Source organism: Colias eurytheme, chromosome 23 (assembly GCF_061535395.1).
Source record: "Colias eurytheme isolate Ceu_HAF_F1 chromosome 23, ilColEury1 Martin Lab GWU primary, whole genome shotgun sequence".
In the NCBI taxonomy this organism is placed as follows: domain Eukaryota; kingdom Metazoa; phylum Arthropoda; class Insecta; order Lepidoptera; family Pieridae; genus Colias; species Colias eurytheme.
In genome coordinates, this window is record NC_143002.1 from 732971 (window position 1) to 755213 (window position 22243).

At 31.9% G+C, this 22243-nt stretch overlaps 2 protein-coding genes and 1 long non-coding RNA gene across 3 annotated transcripts; 2 read left to right on the forward strand and 1 right to left on the reverse strand.

Annotated features, from left to right (window-relative positions):
* Nucleotides 1-3190: 3190 nt before the first annotated feature.
* On the reverse strand, nt 3191-4513 carry LOC149898095 (uncharacterized). Its single transcript, XM_090115523.1, has 2 exons — nt 4483-4513; nt 3191-4131 (listed from the first exon to the last, which is right to left on the reverse strand). Exons 1-2 carry the CDS (start codon nt 4511-4513, stop codon nt 3191-3193), a joined length of 972 nt encoding a protein of 323 aa, XP_089971649.1.
* Nucleotides 4514-13214: 8701 nt separating this feature from the next.
* On the forward strand, nt 13215-16003 carry LOC149898096 (uncharacterized). The gene is made up of 4 exons (XM_090115237.1): nt 13215-13310; nt 13798-13947; nt 15359-15512; nt 15930-16003. Exons 1-4 carry the CDS (start codon nt 13215-13217, stop codon nt 16001-16003), a joined length of 474 nt encoding a protein of 157 aa, XP_089971363.1.
* A 4219-nt stretch (nt 16004-20222) lies between these two features.
* On the forward strand, nt 20223-21808 carry LOC149898097 (uncharacterized). The gene is made up of 2 exons (XR_016458066.1): nt 20223-20450; nt 21248-21808. It is a non-coding gene; the product is annotated as an uncharacterized LOC149898097 (long non-coding RNA).
* The last annotated feature ends 435 nt before the right edge of the window (nt 21809-22243 follow it).

Consider the following 22243-nt stretch of genomic DNA (forward strand, 5'->3'; position numbering starts at 1 on the left):
CAAAAAAGGTTGCGATTATTCTCACGGGCAGCACTTGAAGATTTTTTTTTAATTCGTTCTGGCAGGTTGTATCATAGCCCGCCAATTTTTACGTGTTTGACATTTGACAGTTGAATAGCCGCCACTTTTTTATTTACCGCGAAAAATGTGATCGATTCGATGCAATATTTGTATTTGTTTATCCGGGCCTACGGACTTGTAACACCTTATGTATACTCCCACGATTTGGTAGAAGAGGAAGCTGGTATAAAAATGTAGAAAATTATAATATTTGCTGTGTTCATTTTTTTGATGATGCATGTTAATCCTATTTTACACGAAGATTTTTACATCCATAACAAAAAAGATAATACGATGAAACCCAATTCATAGAGGCCAAGAGGTTGAGAAGTTTTATTTAAAATATTACAGATTACAAAAAAATCAAATTGTAATGAGTAACATTTTTTAATAGGCACCTTAATGTATGAATGGTGACGATCGGAATCAAATATTCAATTAATTTAAATTGACATACAGAAAACGGAAGGAAGCACACAAAAGATATAAAATGGCGGCCACCCAGCGCGCGATTTGTCATTACCCTAATGATAGTGTGTGAAAGAAATCAATAAATAAATTGCGGTTTTGGGGACTCTTAGTGGGGACTGCATTATATTAATGCAAAGTATAGTTATGTATTTTCAAAATAGTAATTATGTTTTGGAAGTACACACCTACTTTGATTTTGAAAAAACTTTTAGCAAAAGGAAACGTATATATTCCTAAGTAGCAGCAAAATCTTTAATTTCTAAATGTATAAATCTCGCGTAAAATCAAAGACAAGAAAAAAGGTACTATGTTATGTTATATTTTATTGTAGCTTTTATCCCAGCCCCCCTAGTCAAGTGGCTTTCTGTTAGCGTAGCGTTCAATAGAATAGACTACGAATGTATGAGATTGACGTAGGCTGTAGATAAACGTATCTACCTAAGCGGAGCCGCAACTGGAGCTTGTAAAGAATAAAACCGGCCAAGAGCGCAGAAAGGGCTCCGACCAAACCAAATTTTTTATTATGTTGTAACTTTAAATTTAGGTTTTTAGCAATTATTCCTATATCTGTGCTATAAGACATATTTACTTTTTACCAAATTTCAATACTGTATGTTCTCGGGTTCACTGTAGGTTTTGATTCCCTTGCGAATGTCGAAATTTGCCAAAATTTGCAACAAAAAAAGCTGTATCTTTTGATTTTGTTGGCTTATATGTTTGATTTTTTCACAGCTTGGGACCGAAGACTTGACTTGACTAGATACTGCTTTCCGAATAGGTGGTAAATGTTAAAAATACTTATGTAATGACGATTCGAAAGTGCTCCTAAATAGTAGATGAATGTTTGAGTTTGAGTATTCAATGTAAATATAAAGAAAAGCTTTTTAATACAGTTTCACTTGCATAATTTAATACTCGGAGTAAAATAAACCTAATACTTATTCCAGAGCAAATTCTATTATATAAAAAATATTTAACTACGTTCAATCCTCTGGTAGGTAGGTATAGTAATTGTAACTTTTATATTATAAGCTAATATAAGCAGGAGGAGGACATATTATTATCAACAAAGATTTAATTATAACAAAGTTAATTTTTTTGCGTTAACACAATCCTTATTATTACTGCAATCAAACACTGCGATATTAAATTGGCATCCAAATAATAAATTAAGTACCTAGCAACAGCAACAGATCCAGTCAGCGTTCCGAACCATAAATCATAGACCAACAATTGACATTTCGATTTGTATTGTATCCTTGTCTATGCTTTACTCTATGGTCTATGGAATCATTGCACAATGGGTTGGGGAATCAAAATTATTTGCGGTCGGTAGACCACACCAGAGGGTCGTAATTATGTGTTAGATAATGATATTTATCAATGTGGTTCTTTACAATTGTAGCTATTATGGATGCAGGATATTTAATATTTATAAGTACTAAGCTTTTATTGCTTCTAATTTGAATTCAGATATTACACAACACAAAAGTAACAAAGTATTATAATTTTATCAAGTTCTTAATCAACGATAGGCTGCAATGAATAAACTTTTATCTATCTGCGAAAGAATAAAATTAGTGAGTTACTATAGGTCTACCAGAATCTGATGGCATATTTATATTTACGAAATAAAAGATTTTCATATGGCAATTTTATTTGACAACTATCAAATTGGTTGTCAAATTATTTGTCTTCTTTGCAATTGATGAATAATTTTTAGGATTTTGTCTAAAAAATCTTAGAAAATGTCGAAAAAGCCGCTGCGATCACAAGCAAGAGGTGTTGTTTATAATGTGTATAGAAAAACATTCGATGCAGAAGGGTCAAACACGTCACAATTTTCAATTTTGAATATTTTATTGGTAAATTGGACTTACCCGTTTTGATACTTAAAATAAAAAATATTATAAGTAGGTAACTATAATATTATTTGTTGATTACAATATAATTTTATGAAAACTTATTACAGGAGTTTCCAATACGGCTATTCGTCAAGTCCAAGCTGTCCAAGTCAATTTTATAATGAGTGTATCTTTAATACTTACGAAAATAAACATAGTTTTATTTTATTTTATTTTATAAAAAATTATTAGCAATCTAGTTTTGATCTGCATTATCATTACATCCATATTTTTACATGGCATACTGATAATGAATATACAAATATAGGTATGTGTAAATAATAATATGTATTACATAGATAAAAGTAATATGTATATTATACATGTAAGTATGTACCTACATGATATTAAGTGGATATCTCATTATTAAGTACAGTATTGCTCACTTATGTAATGTGACTAATGATGTTGAGGACAAAATAAAAAATAAGCAGTATCAAGATCGTTCAGTCCATTTTCCCTAGGGTTGCACACTCAAAATTTTGATTTCCCAATTTGCCATCAGATTCTGGTTTACCTATAATAGACAATTTATATTTTGGTAATTTATGCCATAATTCTTTTCATTCGTTTTGTAGTGTGTAATGTATCATGTATTGGCAATAAGGAAATTGTAAATTAGAAACATCATTTTAATTATCAGTCATATGTCTACCTTTTATTTTTGTATGGTATGGAGTAGAGGATACTAGGAAAAAAAAACAATTTAATTCCATCTTTTTATTTCATAGAGCATAATATAAACTAACAATATTTTAAAATTCATCCTTATAATGTTCCTTCACCTTTTCGTTATATTCAGTCAAAATTAAATCTATATCCGTGACATTAAATTGCACGTCGTTAAACAATTCCTTCTCAACAGATTCTTTGAAGAAATCATGAAGATTCTGAAATATATCAATCGCTGTATTCTTACCCTTGTATAGGTTTAAACAAAATGGCTGAATATTCTTCAAAAGCTTAGCAACCGGAACGAATATTTCCCTGCTATTACCACTAAAAGAAATTGTATCCTTAAATATATTAAGAAGACCATAGCAAACTGTTGGTGTAGACATTCTTTCCACCAAACCAATCATTTGATAAAACTTAAACATCTCATTTGGTTTTCTTTGTTCCTCAGTTCTAGCACGCAAATGTTCTTCCAATATAATATTGAATAGATCTAGAAGCTTCTGTACAACGTTCGAGTCCAATTTAGATATTTGTTCATAGAACGGTTCCAGTCCCTTTAGTTTCATGACCCTAGCTTGCAGTTTGGGGTTGTTAGGTAACCATTGGTACATAACATCCAACGCGTGAGCTTTTAGGGCAAGATTATCGTCATTTTCAAATACATCTAGCAGCATATCTATTATATTCATCGGTATGAATGTATTGGCAGTCGATGGGGCATTTTTAAACAATGTTTTGAGTAGGTAAATTAATTGAAGTCGTAGTGCTGTGTATGTCGTTCTAATATTTGGAATGAGAACTCTATCTATGCCTTGAAGAGTAAAGAATGTGTCCGTGTAGTTTTTAGCATCGATAAGTTCAGTCAAATCGTTGAAAGATGAAGCTATTTTGTCAAAAAGTTGTTCTGTGTGATCGTTAGAGATTCCTTCACGTCGAGATTTCTCCGCTAATGCTGTGAGATGTTCAATTTGTTGGATGACGTTTTCTACGGTAAGTTCTTCAGGCTCAGCGGAGGTTTCTGCAGAAAAGAGTAGGTATTAGTGGATAAAATATATAGAATAATGTAGAGAAGACATCTTAAAGAGTACCTAGGTAATAATGACAACATATCCCTACAATAATTAATAATTTAAGCTTTGTAGGACTACTCAGGATTTTACTGATAAATTGTACCTACTACATAGTACATATGCGGGCTGATTTGGAGGTTGCGTTATATGTATTAGATAAAATAGATTTAAAGTACCTACCTATAAATATAGGTGTTATGATTGTGCTTTTAATAATATAAAAATGTAACTAAATGATTTTTAATAAACACCTGTAACATCTTCATCCGCAAAGACGCATGTCAGCAAACATAATATACCAAACACTGATACAGCAAATAAGCGAACCATTTTGCTAATTATTATTTCACTCCAAAGTCAGAAAGAAGACAGCAGAGATGACATTGGTCAAAGAAGAATATTATAATATATAGAAATGTTTTTAAAGAAGAGTAAATATCATAGACATAGAGCAATTTATAAAAGAGGTCTGTCTTTCGAGAGTCATTTGATTTCTAACTTGTTTTATTTTTATATCCAAAATCGAAATAATAGGTCTACAAATAGGTCCCTACGCAATACGCATATATACCTATAGACATTGATTCCTATGCGTAGGTACTTACCAATATAAGGTGATTGCAACGATCTGTTCCCAGCCAATATCCCGCTAGATGGCGCTGAATTCTACATTTCTAGTTTATTTGAGTTTTTGCGTAATTGGAATAGTCATCAAACCTAGGAATAGTCATGGCGGTTACTGAATATTATATTTTATTGAAATATGTTATATCATTGCCTTAAAATCCACCCAATTCGGTAAAATTATGCGTTTTAACATCTGTCATTGCATACAGGGTCGTTTACACACACAGACGTATACAAAAATGATAAAGATTTAACTCTAGATGGCGTGAATGTAAAGCGCGTCACACACGGTGAAGATACTACCTATAATATTTTATCTAATCTAGTAATATTTTATATTACAGTATCTTAAGGTATCCGGTATCAGCGTTCTGACCATCATTTTTCTTTTTTCGCTGTAGAACCGCCATCCTGTTACAAATGACCCACAAAGGAGAATGACCACGGGTGGTATCGGTAAAATTTTAGTTGTGCCACGTATTCGTTATATTGTTAATTCCTATTTGTATTTATAATGATCATATGTATCAATATTAAGTCTTAATTAAACCGGATAAATTGAAATAATAGTAAAAGTAAAAGTTTTTCTTTTGAAACATGTATGACTACGTATGGAATCGGTAAAATACTAGTTGTGTCACGTGTTCGTGATATTGTTAATTCCTATTTGTATTTATAATGATCATATTTATCACTATTAAGTTGTAATTATACCGAATAAATAGAAATAAAAGTAAAAGTTTTGTTTTGACACATACCTATATCTATCTCTCTTGCAAACGTCATATGTCATAGTTTCTATTTGAAATGTCAAATGAATGTGTTCGACGCATTGTTCGATGTTATTTTGAAATAATGTTTAAATTACGATTTACTTTTCACATTTGTCTTGTAAATTAAAATATTACCTATGTAATAAATGTAAAACTTAACGTTCATCGTTAGTTTAAACTCGATTAAGTAGTTTTTTGAAGTGTTGAATAAAACTATTGTTTTATTTTTATTGTCGCGAACTGCGGCTTATTTACATAAAAACTTTAATCATATCTAAAAGTACTAACATCAAGCTTTAAATTGAGCTATATTTCATCTTGACACAATAAGTTTGATTGCGATACCAAGTGCCATAGTCACTTGGGCAATCTCCTGTGGTTTTCATTTTTCTGTATGGGTAGACAAAACTTCAAAACGCCACCTGCTACGGTTTATATTATTATGAACGATTAGCTTTCCGCCCGCATTTTCAAAAAAAAAACCCGTATAGTTCCCGTTCCCGTGGGGTTTCCGGGATAAAACCTATTCAATGTGTCCAAGTTACGTTCTATATGTGTGCTAAATTTCATTGTAATCGGTTCAGTAGTATTTGCGTGAAACACACACATACACATCCTCACAAACTTTCGCATTAGTAGGAAGTAGGATTGTTATAAAAATAAAAGTTATATTTGTTGGCGTAAACTATTTTATTGTAATTTTGGGAAATAAATAATGTCAAAATTGATTACCTACAATAAAACGCAGTTTTATTTTATTACCTACATTACACTATTGTTTTTTTTTTATCAAAACATGTATTTGAAGTAGCAAATATGATATTATGCTGATCCAAGCATTTTCACTCAAAACTAATATCACTAATGATTTGTAAAAGTAAATTATTTCAAAATACATTTCATAACAAGTAAGAATAATTATTCATACAACAACAAATCAAAAACACTATTTACTATGGAAAAAAAACCAGGAAGGTGAAAAACATATTTACGATTTCGATGCACTCGACTTTTAGTAAAATAATAGGTAAAAATATTATTATGGTTTTGATCACAGACATATCTGTGGTTTTGATTTTAGCTACTAGTATCAGAAAGCTGCGTGTTCAATGCACGTCGGGGTCCCACAACTGTGGAGGAAGGAAGGTAGAATACCTCCATCGAATAAGTGAAGTTTCTCGACATACTCGATTTGCCGGCCGACCTCAATGAAGATTGTCCGAAAGTTGTATATGTGCTCTGTAACGAAAAAATTTCGCTAGCGCGATTCAGAGTGAGGTGTCGTACAATATACCTAATGAAGTTTTTCATCTTTTTATTTTACTGCAAATACAAAATAAAAATTAAACAATGGTAATGTAAATTCTAAACAAACTACTACCAAAATACAATTAGAACAAAAATCATTTGACTTGTTTATTTCACCCAGAGGCCAGAGGCGGCTCGTGACAAAATTGTATAGGTGTTCACTTGAAATAAAACAACGAAAATACAATAGCGTTCGGGATGATTTATTACAAAAAAATGAGCACCACATTTTATAAATGTCTATAACACTAAAAATTACAAAGTACAGGCTATTTCAAAACGAATTCAATGACTAGGTATCAATAATTAGTAAATCACCGAATTTGCATTCGCGAGCGTAGGTATCCATAGTGTTTGTCACTGACGGTCACTGACCTCTATAACTTATAGTTATAGAGGTCAGTGGTGTTTGTTGTGTAAACATGTATGTATTTGAGTAGTTAGTAGCATATTATATTCTGAATTTCTGATCCATGCCTATTCACTCAAAACTAATAACACTAATGATTTGTAACAGTAAATTATTTCAATAGGTAGGTATTTGAACATTTCCCAACAAGACGTAAGAATAATTATTCGTAGGTATACAAGATACAATAACAAATCTAATACACTATTTATTATTTTATTATTTACTAGCGGTCCGCCCCGGCTTCGCCCGTGGTACATGTTTACGTTTTCTCTCCATAAGAAGTAATAGCTAGAGAGCTAGCGCAAAGCTACCTGTATGTATTTGACCAGATCTGGATTTTTGTGTGTTGATTCCCCTATACCTACTATACATGAGATGAGGAGTCACTAAGCCCAGAGTGGTGGACGGGGCGCGCGCTTAGGTAAGACAGGTGGAAATTTTTGGCGAACTTTGAAACCATTTGACCACGTCTGCCATTTTGATATTTGAAAATAGATTATTATTACTATCGGAAAATAACAATGGCAGACCATTATCACGCGGATAACATTCTGGCAGACACTTATGAAAGTGCTGAAAAAAATACAATTTTGAAAGTATTTGACCAGATCTGCCATTCATATATTTTATTTATTAGGGTCTTAAAAACTTATTTTCGAAACGGCAGACATTTTCATTGCGTACAGACTTCAGCAGACAACAAAACTTTACAGACTTCAGCAGTCAACAAGACTTAGCTTCTACATGGTCAGATGTATATATGTATTACGTTCCCTGACCTTACATCAATGATTTACTTTATTAATGTTTTTATGGTCATTTACATTTAATTTTGAAAACTATGGAATAAAATTTATAAATTTGATGATACAAAACTAAATATACATTTGTAAAGAATCTCAAATATAAAGTTGTGTTGCAAATAACAAATCATCATTTAAATATTTAGTTTATTTCTTTATTTAAGAAACAATTAACAATTACAAAACAACATAAAAAAACACGCATGCATTTATTGAAATGTTCATTCATCATCACTATCGTATGGCGTTGTGTGACTCGTCTTCATAATCCATTGAATCGGATTCTGTAAAAGTAAAACGTAAATTATATAATAAAAGAAATGAGTCATTATAAACTTACCTAGTAAGGCAATGCCTTTGATGTCGCACGATGCCGCCGCGCCGCCAGTGTAGGTACTTCTGCTGCTACATGAAAATATGCTAGGGTTGCAACAAATGGGAAATAAAACAATTGTGATTATTACTATTATGATGTAATCATTTATTCATATTATGTACATTCAAAACAATTGCTATTATTAAATCTGATGTAATTATTTTTTCATAAATATATAATTATTATTAATTACATAATATATTGCACTGTGAAATATTTACGTATCACTTTATTTTTGATGTTCTTAATTGTCTTTTATAAAATTTAAGTGACGCATTCGCATTGGGATCAACAATCCGATAAGAAAAGAATGGAGACAACATATACATAGCTTTGATTTCAATTCTACAGATACAAAATATACAATCTATCTAAAATGATACAACGGATGTTTCCTGCGTTTTCTCGTCAAAATACCGAAACAACGTAATTATTGTATAGTAGTTGGGCGTGAAAGTAAAAAAACAAATGAAAAGTGTTTTCCATATGATTATTTATTAAATTTACGCGATTAAGAATAATTTCAACGATACAATTTAGTAACCGAGAATTCAGAGGATTAAAGAAAATACCTGCCTGATCATTTTATCAAACTCTAAAAGAATTATGGTTATTTCGCATCACTCGGTTTATTAGTTTGGTAATAATTATTAAAGGTAGTTACAACCCTAGCCATTGAGTCGAACGGTAGGCAACACAATATCGACTTTGTGCGGGTACATATGGTACATTTCTTCTTGCTGTGAAGCGTAATTATTATTATTAAGATTTTTTAGGCTATTTTGAATCAGCTGTTCTAATTTAATTCTAGAAATTTTTTTAAAAGTATATTATGAGTTTATAAATACCTCAACCAATAGTTATTGTGTCCTATCCTCATTTCTTTATATCTTGGTAGTTAACTAAAGTGTTAAATTTACATAACCTCAACAACAACATTTACACTGCCACTGCACTAAAACTAAACTAACTAGCTCTCTAGCTATAAGAACCATCCTCGTACTTCAAGGGATATAATAAAAAAAGAATTATCGAAATCGGTTCAGCCGTTCTCGAGTTATGCGCTTACCAACACATTTTGCGATTCATTTTTATATTAGACTAGCGGTCCGCCCCGGCTTCGCCCGTGGTACATGTTTACGTTTTCTCTACATAAGAACCATCCTCGTACTTCAAGGAATATAATAAAAAAAGAATTATCGAAATCGGTTCAGCCGTTCTCGAGTTATGCGCTTACCAACACATTTTGCGATTCATTTATATATATATACTAGCGGTCCGCCCCGGCTTCGCCCGTGGTACATAATATTTACGTTTTCTCTACATAAAAACCATCCTCGTACTTCAAGGAATATAATAAAAAAAGAATGATCGAAATCGGTTCAGCCGTTATCGAGTTATGCGCTTACCAACACATTTTGCGATTCATTTTTATATATAAGAATAAGATTATGTGAAAATAACCAGGAAGGTGAAAAACATATTTACGAAAACATAGTAACATAATATGGCTGTCGCTACAATAATTATATTTCAATTTTATCTTTTTATACCTAGTAGAACTGGCCGACGAATAAAAAAAATCGTATTAGAATAAATACAATAAATTACGGAACAAAAAAAGGATTGTAACTGAATTAGGTATGTTTGTTTCTGGGCGCACCGTTTTCGACGACGCGACGCGCGACGTAAGCGTATAGGTATAGGTACCTACTTTGCTAAAACAAACTAATAAAATTGTGTGTCTGTCTGAAAATTCGGAAAAGCATATTTTGCAAGTTTGTAATTACTTTGATAGTTTACCGATTTATAATAATTGTAATTGTAATTGTATAATATATAATTTGCAATGTGGTGAAATTTCATAAAAATCACGGGCCAATTTTTTGTTTTGAATCCCACCGAAAATATAATTGCGTTATTAGAATAATTAATTACTATACCTACCCACGATCAATTATTACAATATAGTCTCAAATGCATACTAGAGAAATATTGCAATTTGATTCAATTAAAATGCATAGCATACAAAAATAAATTCACAACACAAGAAATTCCGCGCGCAAATCATAGCGCGTGTCAATGAAATCAAGAATGTTTTATATCAAGCCGACGCGGACGACGACGCGACGCCGAACAAAAGTACCTACGACGGACGACCACGCTTCGAGTTGCCAAACAACATGAGTAATAAATTGTTTACAAAAAAAACAAGTTTTCCATTTTTCTGTATGAGTAGACAGAACTTCAAAACGCCACCTGCTACGGTTTATATTATGAACGATTGTTATAAAAATAAAAGTTATATTTGTTGGTGTAAACTATTTTATTGATCAATAATTTTGGAATTTAAAATTGTCAACATTGATTACAATAAAACGCAGTTTTATTTTATTACACTATTGTTTTTTTTATCAAAACATGTATTTGAAGTACCATATAATATTATGCTGATCCAAGCATTTTCACTCAAAACTTATATCACTAATGATTTGTAAAAGTAAATTATTTCAATATACATTTCATAACCAACATGTAAGAATAATTATTATTATTCCTACCTACAACAACAAACCTAAAACACTATTTACTATGGGAAAATAACCAGGAAGGTGAAAAACATATTATTATTTACGATTTCGACGCACTCGACTTTTAGTAAAATATAGTAGGTAAACATAATATTATGGTTTTGATTTTTGCTACTAATATAAGAAAACTGCGTGTTCAAACTACCTACTTGTTTGTCTGTCTGAAAATTCGGAAGTACTTTGGTAGTTTACCGATTTATAATAATATTGTATATATCGTTGTTTAAAAAATATTCAAACACAATAAAATATGATATACTGATTTATCACTGGTTTCAGTGATGAACTGATGAGTCAATTATAGCCACTATACTTTCGTCATACGTGTGTATGATTGATGTGATTTGCAACGTGGTGATATTTCAGAAAAATCACGGGTCAAATTGTCCCACCGAAAATATAACTGCGTTATAAGAATAACTATACCTACGATAAATTATACATAATACAATATAGTCTCAAATGCATACTAGTGAAATATTTTATTTGAATCAATAAAATAAAAAAATAAATAAAAAATAATAATAATACAAAAATAAATTCACAACACAAGAAAATCCGCGCGCAAATCATAGCGCGTGACAATGAAATCAAGAACTTTCGAGCCGACGCGGACGACGAAGGAGCCTAACAAAAGTACCTACAATCATAGGCGGCTCGTGACAAAATTGTATAACCGTGTTCACTTGAAATAAAACAACGAAAATAGGTACCTACAATAGCGTTAGCAGTACAAAAAAAATGAGCACCACATTATAAATGTCTATTTATACACTAAAAATTATAGAGTATTTCAAAACGAATTCAATTATTATTTAGCAATAATTAGAAAATCCCCGAATTTGCATTCGTGATCGTATTCATAGTGTTTGTCTACACTAATATTATAAAGAGGAAAACTTTGTTTGTTTGTTTGATTGTAATGAATAGGCTCATAAACTACTGGACATTTTACCAATGTTTGCAAGTTTGTGATTACTTTGATAGTTTACCGATTTATAATAATTGTATACTTATATCATTGTTTAAAAATATTCAAACACAATATGATATAGGTACTGATTTATCACTGGTTTCAGTGATGAACTGATGAGTCAATGTTAGCCACAATACTAATCACTTTCGTCATACATGTGTATGAACTATGATTGATGTGATTTGCAATGTGGTGAAATTTCATAAAAATCACGGGCCAATTTTTTGTTTTGAATCCCACCGAAAATACATATATTACTAATTGCGTTATTAGAATAATTAATTACTATACCCACGATCAATTATTACAATTTACAATATAGTCTCAAATGCATACTAGAGAAACATTGCAATTTGAATCAATTAAAATGCATAGCATACAAAAATAAATTCACAACACAAGAAATTCCGCGCGCAAATCATAGCGCGTGTCAATGAAATCAAGAATGTAATTTTATATCAAGCCGACGAGCGACGACGCCGAACTAAAGTACCTACAGTACCATTTACCTTCAGTTTACAATACAGTTTACAGACCTACGACGGACGAACAATAATGAGTAATAAATAAAAAAAAACATAGTTTCTAAGGTCATTAGTTTTATTTTATTTTATTGTTATTTTCTTTGAACGATTGGAAATGAAATTACTCAATTTTTACACAGAACTTTGATTTATTAGAATTATGCTCATTATGCATAAGATAACGAACGCGAATGCACGACATCTAGCGCGTCAATGTCTATACATCGCCTTTCGTTTAGACATTGACGCGCTAGATCTGTAATAAGTATATAGTCTATGCGCTAGATGTCGTGCTTTATGTCATGTTTCGCTTGGCAAAAGTCACGCACACTACTGTAGAAGTGTCAAATTTTTCCGGTATTTTACTGTTGTTTTTCTAAGTAAATATTGTAAATTATTGATTAAAAAGGTCGAACGCGCACACATTTCATTATAGAGAAGTGATAAAATGATTAGTTTTAAAGAAATAGTGTCTGTGTTAAGTGTTTAGAGGTAATCAAAAATGTATGGAGGGACGGTCGGAACATCAACCTTAAGCGCGGATTTATTTTTATAAAACGTAGTGTGTAATAAATGTATAAATGTTTAATTGTCTTCATCAGCTATAAGTGACATTTGTCAGAAATTACTCTGTTTGTGTAATGGAGAATTTATCAGATTTAAATCCATGTGAGGACGGAGAGTGTTTCTGCCTCTCACCTCGGAGTAGCGTGGCTTTGATATCTATTATAGGATTAGTAAGTACCTAAGCTTTTTTAGTTTTGCATACAGGAATTGTGAATGATAAGTGTTCGCACTTTTAAGATGCAAGGCGCGATTATAAAATATTTGAATGAGGGAGGAAAATCCTACAAATATTATAAATGCGAAAGCGTTAGAGGATGTTTGTTACATTTTTACGAAAACAATTTTGGACGGATTTGGATGAAACTTAACAATAATGTAGCTTGTAACTAAGCTTGTAAGTTGTACCTAAGTTATACATCAGCTTAATAAAAATTGTTAAACATTTCTATTTATATAATGTTTTTTGCCCGCCTGCTGCTGTAGGTATGTACCTACAGCAGAAGGAAAGAATATGTTATAATAATATTCGACAACGTCTATAAGAATATTCTACGCCATCTAGGAGAAGTTGCAGGAGCATCTTTATCGACCTAGCAGATATCTGCGTATATGAATACGATGCTATTTCGATACTGTGTTTTATCGATTTTTTTTCAGGTTGGCTGTTTATTAGAAATCCTATCCAACGACGACGCGGATGTGTGCGTGGTGTGTTATGATACGCGCGCACACGTAGACTCGTTCAGAAGTGTGCTGGTGACGGCCTTCCAAATGGCTAATATGTTACTGCTGTTGGGGTCTATTGTTGTTAGTAACTAATAATAAATATCAAATTTGGATTTAAACTTTATTTTGAAAAATAAAAAAAAAAACTAAAACTTCCATTGCCTTATACGATACCCTGTTCGGTCTTTTCCATTTACCATATTTTAATAAACTATTTTTTTTTCTATAGGTAATACCAGTAGCGTTTAGCTACTATTATGTAGGTATTCTGTGATACCAGTAAAATTACAGTAGGTACAGTGAAAATTTTAGAGAAAACGTACAGCTAGTACGTACAATGCCATCTACTTCACGCTATGTATTCAGATACATACGCTTAAAACAGCATCTCTAAAATATCATAAAATAAACTAATTATCGCAACGTTGACAAGAGAGAATTTTAGAATACTTGGTTCTTTGATATACTGTTTCTCTTCCTATTTCTTCTTATAGACTACAGGCCCATTTTGAAAAAATTATGGGTCATTTGACCCACCACCTGACCTATCTAGAATGATATAAGAGCATAAAATAATAAGATTCAGCACTATGACGTCACTCGTAAGCTGTCCACCTGAGTGCAGATGAGAATTCGAAAGTTCAGGTAGAGATTTTCTCCCCTTGTCTCCATGATTTTTGTACGGCGTTGCGGAATAATGGCTTAAAAGCAGTATAGAAATAGTATGACACAGATGCCGTACAAAAATGGTGGTCCACAAAGTCGGAATTTATTTTTATTTTTCGACATTTGCCGGGGTAAATTTGGTCATTTGATTTTGTACGGCATCTGTGTCATACTATTTCTATACTACTTTTAATCAATTATTCCGCAACGCCGTACAAAAATCTTGGAGACAAGGGGAGAAAATCTCTACCTGAACCTTCGAATTCTCATCTGCACTCAGGTGGACAGCTTACAAGTGACGTCATAGTGCTGAGTCTTATTATTTCATGCTCTTATATCGTTCTAGATAGGTCACCTGGTGGGTCAAATGACCCATAATTTTTTCAACACGGGCCTGTAGTCTATTACTAATAAACGCAACCACTACCGCCAGCCTGACAGACAGCCCGCGGACTCTAACCGAAATAGCAAGAGAAACAGTATAACAAAAACCCAACTATACTAAAATGTTTTTTTTTCAAACGTTGCTAGCTCCCGTACCATTAGTATCAATTAAATAAAATAAATTAATTATTATAAACTAGAGACCCGCTCGCCTTTTCGCCCGCTTTGTCTAAACCCAATAAATGATATACATACTTAAATCTTCCTCGAGAATCACTCCATCTACCTACTAAAAAAAACCGCATCAAAGTCCGTTGCGTAGGTAGTGTTAAAGATTTATTCATCATACTTGTGGTGATTAAATAGTTAAAAGTTTTACAATTTAGATATTATTTAAATATGTACCTATACATTTCAATTAATGGCATGTTTGTGTTCTCAGGAAAACGCGATGCTCTTACAAATATACCTGTGGTACACGCTAGCTTTTATAGTGATGGGTTTTGTTATATCGATATTGGGCTTTTTATTTCGACTGCAAGAGGAAGGCGCGTGGAGTCTTGTTGCCTTTATTCCAGAAATTGTATTCCTTTTTGGTAAATATTTAATTAATGAACACTATTATATTTATGAATATTTAATTAATGAACTAGTACTTAATTATGTATATTGTAGTCACGCACGTATTACCCATACGTTTAGTTAAAGGCATATAGCTACTTTAGATAATTATTTACGTAGTCGGTAGTCCTAAGGTTTTTTGCACCTACCAGTGAAATAAGTGGATATTTTACAGAGAAATTCGATTGATCTGCTATTATTATTTTTTAATTTTTTTAATTCAAGATTAGGCAAGCATTTGACCATCACTTAATCGCCTGATGGAAAGCGATTAGCGTGGTCTAGGATGGTCTATTATACTTTCGTTGACCAAGAATATTTTGTTCATTATGTGTACTTTTAATAATTTGCTAGTAGAATATTCTATACATTTTTTAACAATATATTTTCAGTAATGTACCAGTGTCTCCCTCTAGTGGATCATTATCGGAAACGAATCGACGTGTATACCTATGACGACAGTTAAAACTGTTTGAAAATAACATGTATTTTTATGCAGAACCTGAGTGCAATTGCTTGTAAATAATTTGAAGTGTTAATAAATAGTATTTGAAATTGTTCTTGTTTTTTATACCTACTTAAGAAAAACTGTTTTCATGCCTTTCAACTTTTTAAATACCTGAGCGCTTTGTTACTTACTTGTCTACTAAGAGCCAGCGCGCACGAGCAACTTTGTCTCCGCAACTATTTTGTCTCTCCCATCAATTTGTATGGGGAGTTGCGTCGCTACGTGCGCGCACTTTCATACTAGCCCATGGGTGGGAGAGACAAAATAGTTGCGGAGACAAAAAAGTTGCGGAGACAAAGTTGCTCGTGCGCGCACTGTCTAAAAGAACATGCAAGGGATGAAATCTTGATGAAATAGATGGAAAATTCTTATGATAATGGTAGTAATGCACTATAGTCCTTTCCACCTAAGATGATTTCTGTGACACATCGATTTTTGACACGTGTAGAGATGTCGGTTACTGAAATCGTATCAATTGTTTCCGATAATCGATAATATTCTATATGGAAATGAAATCGATTTGAATAAAGTACCAAAATTAGTTTTTTCGGCATTTCGCCAACAAATAACTAAGGAAGCTTAGCAAACAACAGCAACAAAAAGTCAACAATAACAATTAGTAAAAATAACAGAATACCACGTAAAGTATCAATATAAAAATGCAACTTGTATACAAGGCTGACGTACTCGTACAGACGATTGACTCGATTGACAAACGATCACAAGATGGGCGCCGATTATATGATTTTCCAACTCTATGATTTTTCAACGATCCATTTCATGTACACGAATTGCGTAGGTATTATATTTTTGTGTTATTTTATTTTATTTTTCATTATATTAAACTAAACAATACTGTTTTTGATTTATAAGCTTAAGATGTTTCATTTTTATATTTTTGTTAATAATGCCGCCATAAAATAAAAATATTATGCACTAAAATTATTTTGACTTTTTAAACATAAAATACCTAATTCGGAACACGATGAAGTGTCACAGGAATCATCCTAAATGAAAAGGACTATAAGTGTAGGTACTATACAAGTTGAACAATCATAAAATAATTTTGATAGTGTTTTGTTCATCAATCTAAATGTATGTGTGTTTTAAAGGGTAGGTATGTGCAGTGTGCATGTTTGCAAATTAATCATGTATCAGCATCCAATAAAATAAAACAACAAATTCATTCAAATATGCTTCTCCTTTAATATTTTTGTACTATCTACTATATACAAAGTGAATATTAAATCGTACAACAAAAAATAAAACTAACTTAACATGTATAGAAAACTCTTCTATTCATCTATGAAAAACTTAATCTATGATTTAGGTAGTACCAGAGACACGATAGACCGTCTGACTACTCTATGGTCTATGGTCTGGTGTAAAAAGTTTTGTTGTCTGTGGAAGCTAGTATAGATAACCACAAAACTTTTCACTTACAATCTCGTTCTATAAATAAAACAGACGTGAAATAAATAATAGTCTAACGCCATTAACACGTAGTGAACTAACTAAAGGGTCTGGTTTGAAAATTTCCGATGCACTTGGAAAACAAAAACTAGTAAATGGAACGAAAATAATTCAGCCTTTGCTTTTTTATGTTTAAATATATACGTTATATAACTACGTTCTAGAAATAATAACGTCAAGGCACTTTACGCGCCGAAAAGTTTCATCCAGGGTTAAAGTGGTCTATAGACGTTCATGCTGCTTGACATGCATGCATGATATATTGATATTGCAAGCATGTTCTTTATTCTATAATATTTACACAAGTCTGAGCATGTCATGCAGCATGAACGTGTTTTACATTATGATACACACAGAGACACTAAATAGGATTGTATATTTAAGTGAATACATGTAAATAAATAATACATAGTTTATATATAAATATATAAACAATAAGAACATCAATTGACATGATTTAAGAGTACATACGGATATAATCCTAATTTACGAATTACGAAAGCTATGAAAATCTTTGAAGTGGTCAAGTGTGATACGTCTTTTCTCTTATTACATATTTATTTATGGGATGGTCTGTGTGTATCGTTATTTTACAGGTTTTCTCTTTACTTTAGACTTTTTTTTTGCATTTATGCCTCTTAGGGCTGATTTTTCAATCCTTGGATAAAACTTATTCGTTGAATAATGTATAAAACTACCATTTTAGAAACGTATTCTAATTGCCCGTATTTGACAGTTTACGCGACATTTTAATATTATCGTGTAATACTTTATTGGACGGATAAGTTTTATCCAAGCATTGAAAAATCGGCCCTTAGTCTTTTCTGCATTTATGCCTTTGATAGAAAATCATAAACGAATAAGAATAATGTGCTTTTCATCAAGTTTTTAACTCTCATATCTTGTATGATACATATAATAATAATATATTAGGGCAAAACTGGTTTAGGTATAGACCTATATAATATTTACACATCCAACTAACATGGATGGATGGATGTTATGGATGTTTGTTACTCAATCAAGCTTGAAAGGCTGTACAAATCTCGATAAAATTGATAAAGAGATAGATAAGTATAAAATGTTTTTCGTGTAACGTCGCTGGCGAAGCAAGTGAAGATAGAATAATATGAAATAAACGAAATATTTTTAATCCAGTGTTACCCTAATATATTTTGTATGTACATTTTTTCTTTTTTATACCTATTAAAAAACAGGATCAAAAATGGTTTATTTTCAAGTGAAACTACCATTATCTGTAGGAAATATTTAAACAGTTTGTTAAATTCAGGCAGTAAACTTTTTAAATTCGTATTTGTATCTGTTTATTGCAACTACCCTCCAAACTTTTTTATATCTTGAAAAATAAAATTATTAGTGTTTTACAGGGTACCTAATCAATATACTGTGAGGTCAGTCTATTGAAGGGTTACAACATATACTTGGTCTGTGATAGTCAGTTAAAGACGACTATCAATGTAATAGTGTTTATTATAAACCATTTGAGATCCTATCTTTTATATTCACATAATATATTAATACTATAAATTTGAAATATCTTATATATAACGCAAATACATATTGCTCGCCAAGGCTTTTTTACTTAAATGTAGGTTGGAAATTGGATTCATTTTCTTTCTTAGAAAATGAACATATAATTAAGTGTGCATATATTTGTAAAGATTATTGTTACTTTTATAGTTTACTAGCCGTGCCCCGCGGTTTTACCCGTATTGCTCTACTCCTATTGGTCTTAGCGTGATGATATAATATAGCCTATAGCCTTCCTCGAAAATTGGGCTTTCTAACACTGAAATAATTTTTCAAATCGGACCAGTAGTTCCTGAGATTAGCGCGTTCAAACAAACAAACAAACAACTCCTCAGTTTTATAATATTAGTATAGATTATTGTAAGTTTTAGTTTTTAATATTTATTTTTGTATATCTGTGTGTATGTATGCGCTAAAATTTGGTGCATGTTTCAACAATGTACCTAAGAAACATAAAATGCAAGCAAAGTTAGCGCAAACAGCTATTATAAAAAATCCAATTCCCAACCTATTTTTAAACAGTTTAAACTAAAAACAAGCAATACAAAATCTCACAGCGCATTTGGTCAACATCAATAGCTTATATGTCCGTATTTATGCAAAATGGAACCACTCGACAAATTTCGTTTTTTGCTTTTATTGAAGAATACTCATCCAAAAGTGGTCTAAATTCTTATACAAACAAGAACCACATGATTTTTACGTTGGAAACAAGGTATACTAAAAGCAGAAAGGAACCACCAGCAACAACGAATAATACCATATTAAGCAAAACCGAACCACAGCACCACGGGACTGCTTTGTTCAAACAAATAAACGATATTACTATCATGTCATTTTATACAAAACAGATCCACACCTACTTGGTACCATTATACATTACACATATTTCTATTAATAACAATTATTTTTAATATACAAAATGGAACCAGGTTTCTGTGGTATGGTTATGCGTAAAATAAATACATAATTTAATTGTAATTTTTTATTGCAAAATAAAACCACAAGCATTCGGGTCTATTATGCATAAATAAATATTGTAAAACATTCTGAAACCCATCATCGCTATATGGAACCAAATGCCTTGACTTGTTACAATGCTTCTCATCTTTAAACAACGTATTTCATTACTTATATAGCTCAAAGTGCAAAACTCCAATTTTTAAAGTAAAACGTCGAACATCTGTCAATATAGGTGACATTCAGCGAAGTAGTTCGAATACGTGACGGTGTTTTTTTCCTCCGCGAAGTAAGTTCTATTGTTTTTGTTAATTACCTTTAAAATTAAATGTGAAAATGTTTAGTAATAAATAAATAAGCAAGCAATGGGTAAGAAAAGCATTGGAGACGAACACCGAAGATAATAATGAAGATACAACGGGTAAGTAGTTTTATTTAATGCATTTAAGTACTTATTGAGTCTGAGATGCAGGTACGCTTTATCCACTTTTGATTCATTCCCGATTGTGGTGTGATTTTAAGAAGATAGTTCATTAAGTAAGTACAAGAGGAATCCTCTGTGGATTTACGTATTTTAACGACAATGTCGTTGTTCACGAAGGCGCGGCGAGTCGAATTAAGAGATCATTTTGTTACGATTCATCTGTCATTGTGAGATGAAACTACTAAAGTCTAAACCCTGTTTTAAAAATAACTGTCGATGATCTAGGTACCTACCTACTATTTTGGTAAAATACGTTTAGATGTATTTCTGGTGCCGCTGTAACAACAAATACTAAAAAACAGAATAAAAAAAGACGTGTGGCACTCGGGGACTGCCGCGGTAAAGCTATTGCATAGCATGCCTTCAAGCCACACCTCCGAGCCCGTCGGAGTGAGGTTTTTTCGTTACGGAATTTCTCGATTCAGTCCCCGCGCTCAAGGCCCGCGATAGAAGCTATGCAATAGCTTAATAAATATTTAAGAAACTCCCATACAATAAGCCGTGATTTTTTTGCCGTTTTTATAGATAATGGTACGAACCTCTTCGTTGCGCGAGTCCGACTCCCACTTAGCCAGTTTTTTGTACATGGCGCATGTACATACAACATACTTAGTCGTCTAGTAGGGACACGGCTTTATAAGAACTAATAATATTTTGCTGTCGCCATATACCTACGTATAAAAGCCACGCGGCTTTATTGTTTTGATTTAAAGCTTTTTTTCTTTTTATTACAGAAGATAACGAAGAACCTTATACGTCGCTGCCTCTGGAGAAGCTTTCTTCACCTTCTAGCGATATTCAGTCCATATTACATCTCATTCCACAAGATGCACAGTTTTTATAACGGTCTCATTAGTGATGATGCAATAGAAGACCACATAGATGGACTAGACACGGTGGATTTCGAAATCCAATTTGATGATAACGTCGAATAAACGTCCTATATAAGTATTATTTTATATATTTTATTAATTAAAGCTTTAATTACGATATTATAAATACATAGTTTCATTTATATCATTAAATCCCTGGGATGTGGTTCCTTTTTGTATAAGAGAAAACCTATCAATTGATAAATGTTAAAAGGAACCACATGCACATTTTCTTAATTATCTAGAAAGTTTAAGAATATTCAGAGCAAATTTATATACACATACTTAAATAAGTAATTTATCAATGAATTTAAATAAAATAAATTTTAATTTTACTTCATCTGACAGAGCTGCAAATGTTTTTGTAAATCCTTTAATATCTCAGAAGTGCGTTTTTGCTGGGTGGTTCCTTTTTGCTTAAATACGGACATATATTTAACTATAACAATTATTTTAAGCCTTATTATAAAACCAATTACACACAAGTATATACAGGGTGTCCCAAAAAGTAGTGATGAACGGAAGCTGGGAGGTAGAGGACCTAAAGGGCTATCCGAATCACCCCCATGTATGTTATGCGATTTTTCGTATTTTCGGAGTTATGACGTTTTTTTCAATTTTTCACCTATCGCCGAGTACGGTGATATTTTCACTCATGGTGACGTCAATTATTGCGGAAGGTGCTTGATTTTTTTTGTGTGCTAAGCTGAAAGATAGGCCAATTCAGTATGGTAACATTTACTATCGTTAGATCTTTGAATGGAATAAAAAAAAGAATTAAAATGCCAAGAAAGATAAAATTACCTAGTATGTTCTCCACTTCAAGGGCCCGTAAAAAAATAAAATCACATAAAAAAA

Excerpts from the sequence above, each read along its gene's own strand:
- LOC149898095 (XM_090115523.1), bottom strand. The coding sequence starts at position 4,513 with ATGGTTCGCTTATTTGCTGTATCAGTGTTTG. Across the intron at positions 4,132-4,482 it reads ATTTGCTGTATCAGTGTTTG|AAACCTCCGCTGAGCCTGAA; the intron begins GTATATTATGTT and ends TCTTTTCTGCAG.
- LOC149898096 (XM_090115237.1), top strand. The coding sequence starts at position 13,215 with ATGGAGAATTTATCAGATTTAAATCCATGTGAGGACGGAGAGTGTTTC. Across the intron at positions 13,311-13,797 it reads TGATATCTATTATAGGATTA|GTTGGCTGTTTATTAGAAAT; the intron begins GTAAGTACCTAA and ends ATTTTTTTTCAG. Across the intron at positions 15,513-15,929 it reads AGAAATTGTATTCCTTTTTG|TAATGTACCAGTGTCTCCCT; the intron begins GTAAATATTTAA and ends ATATATTTTCAG.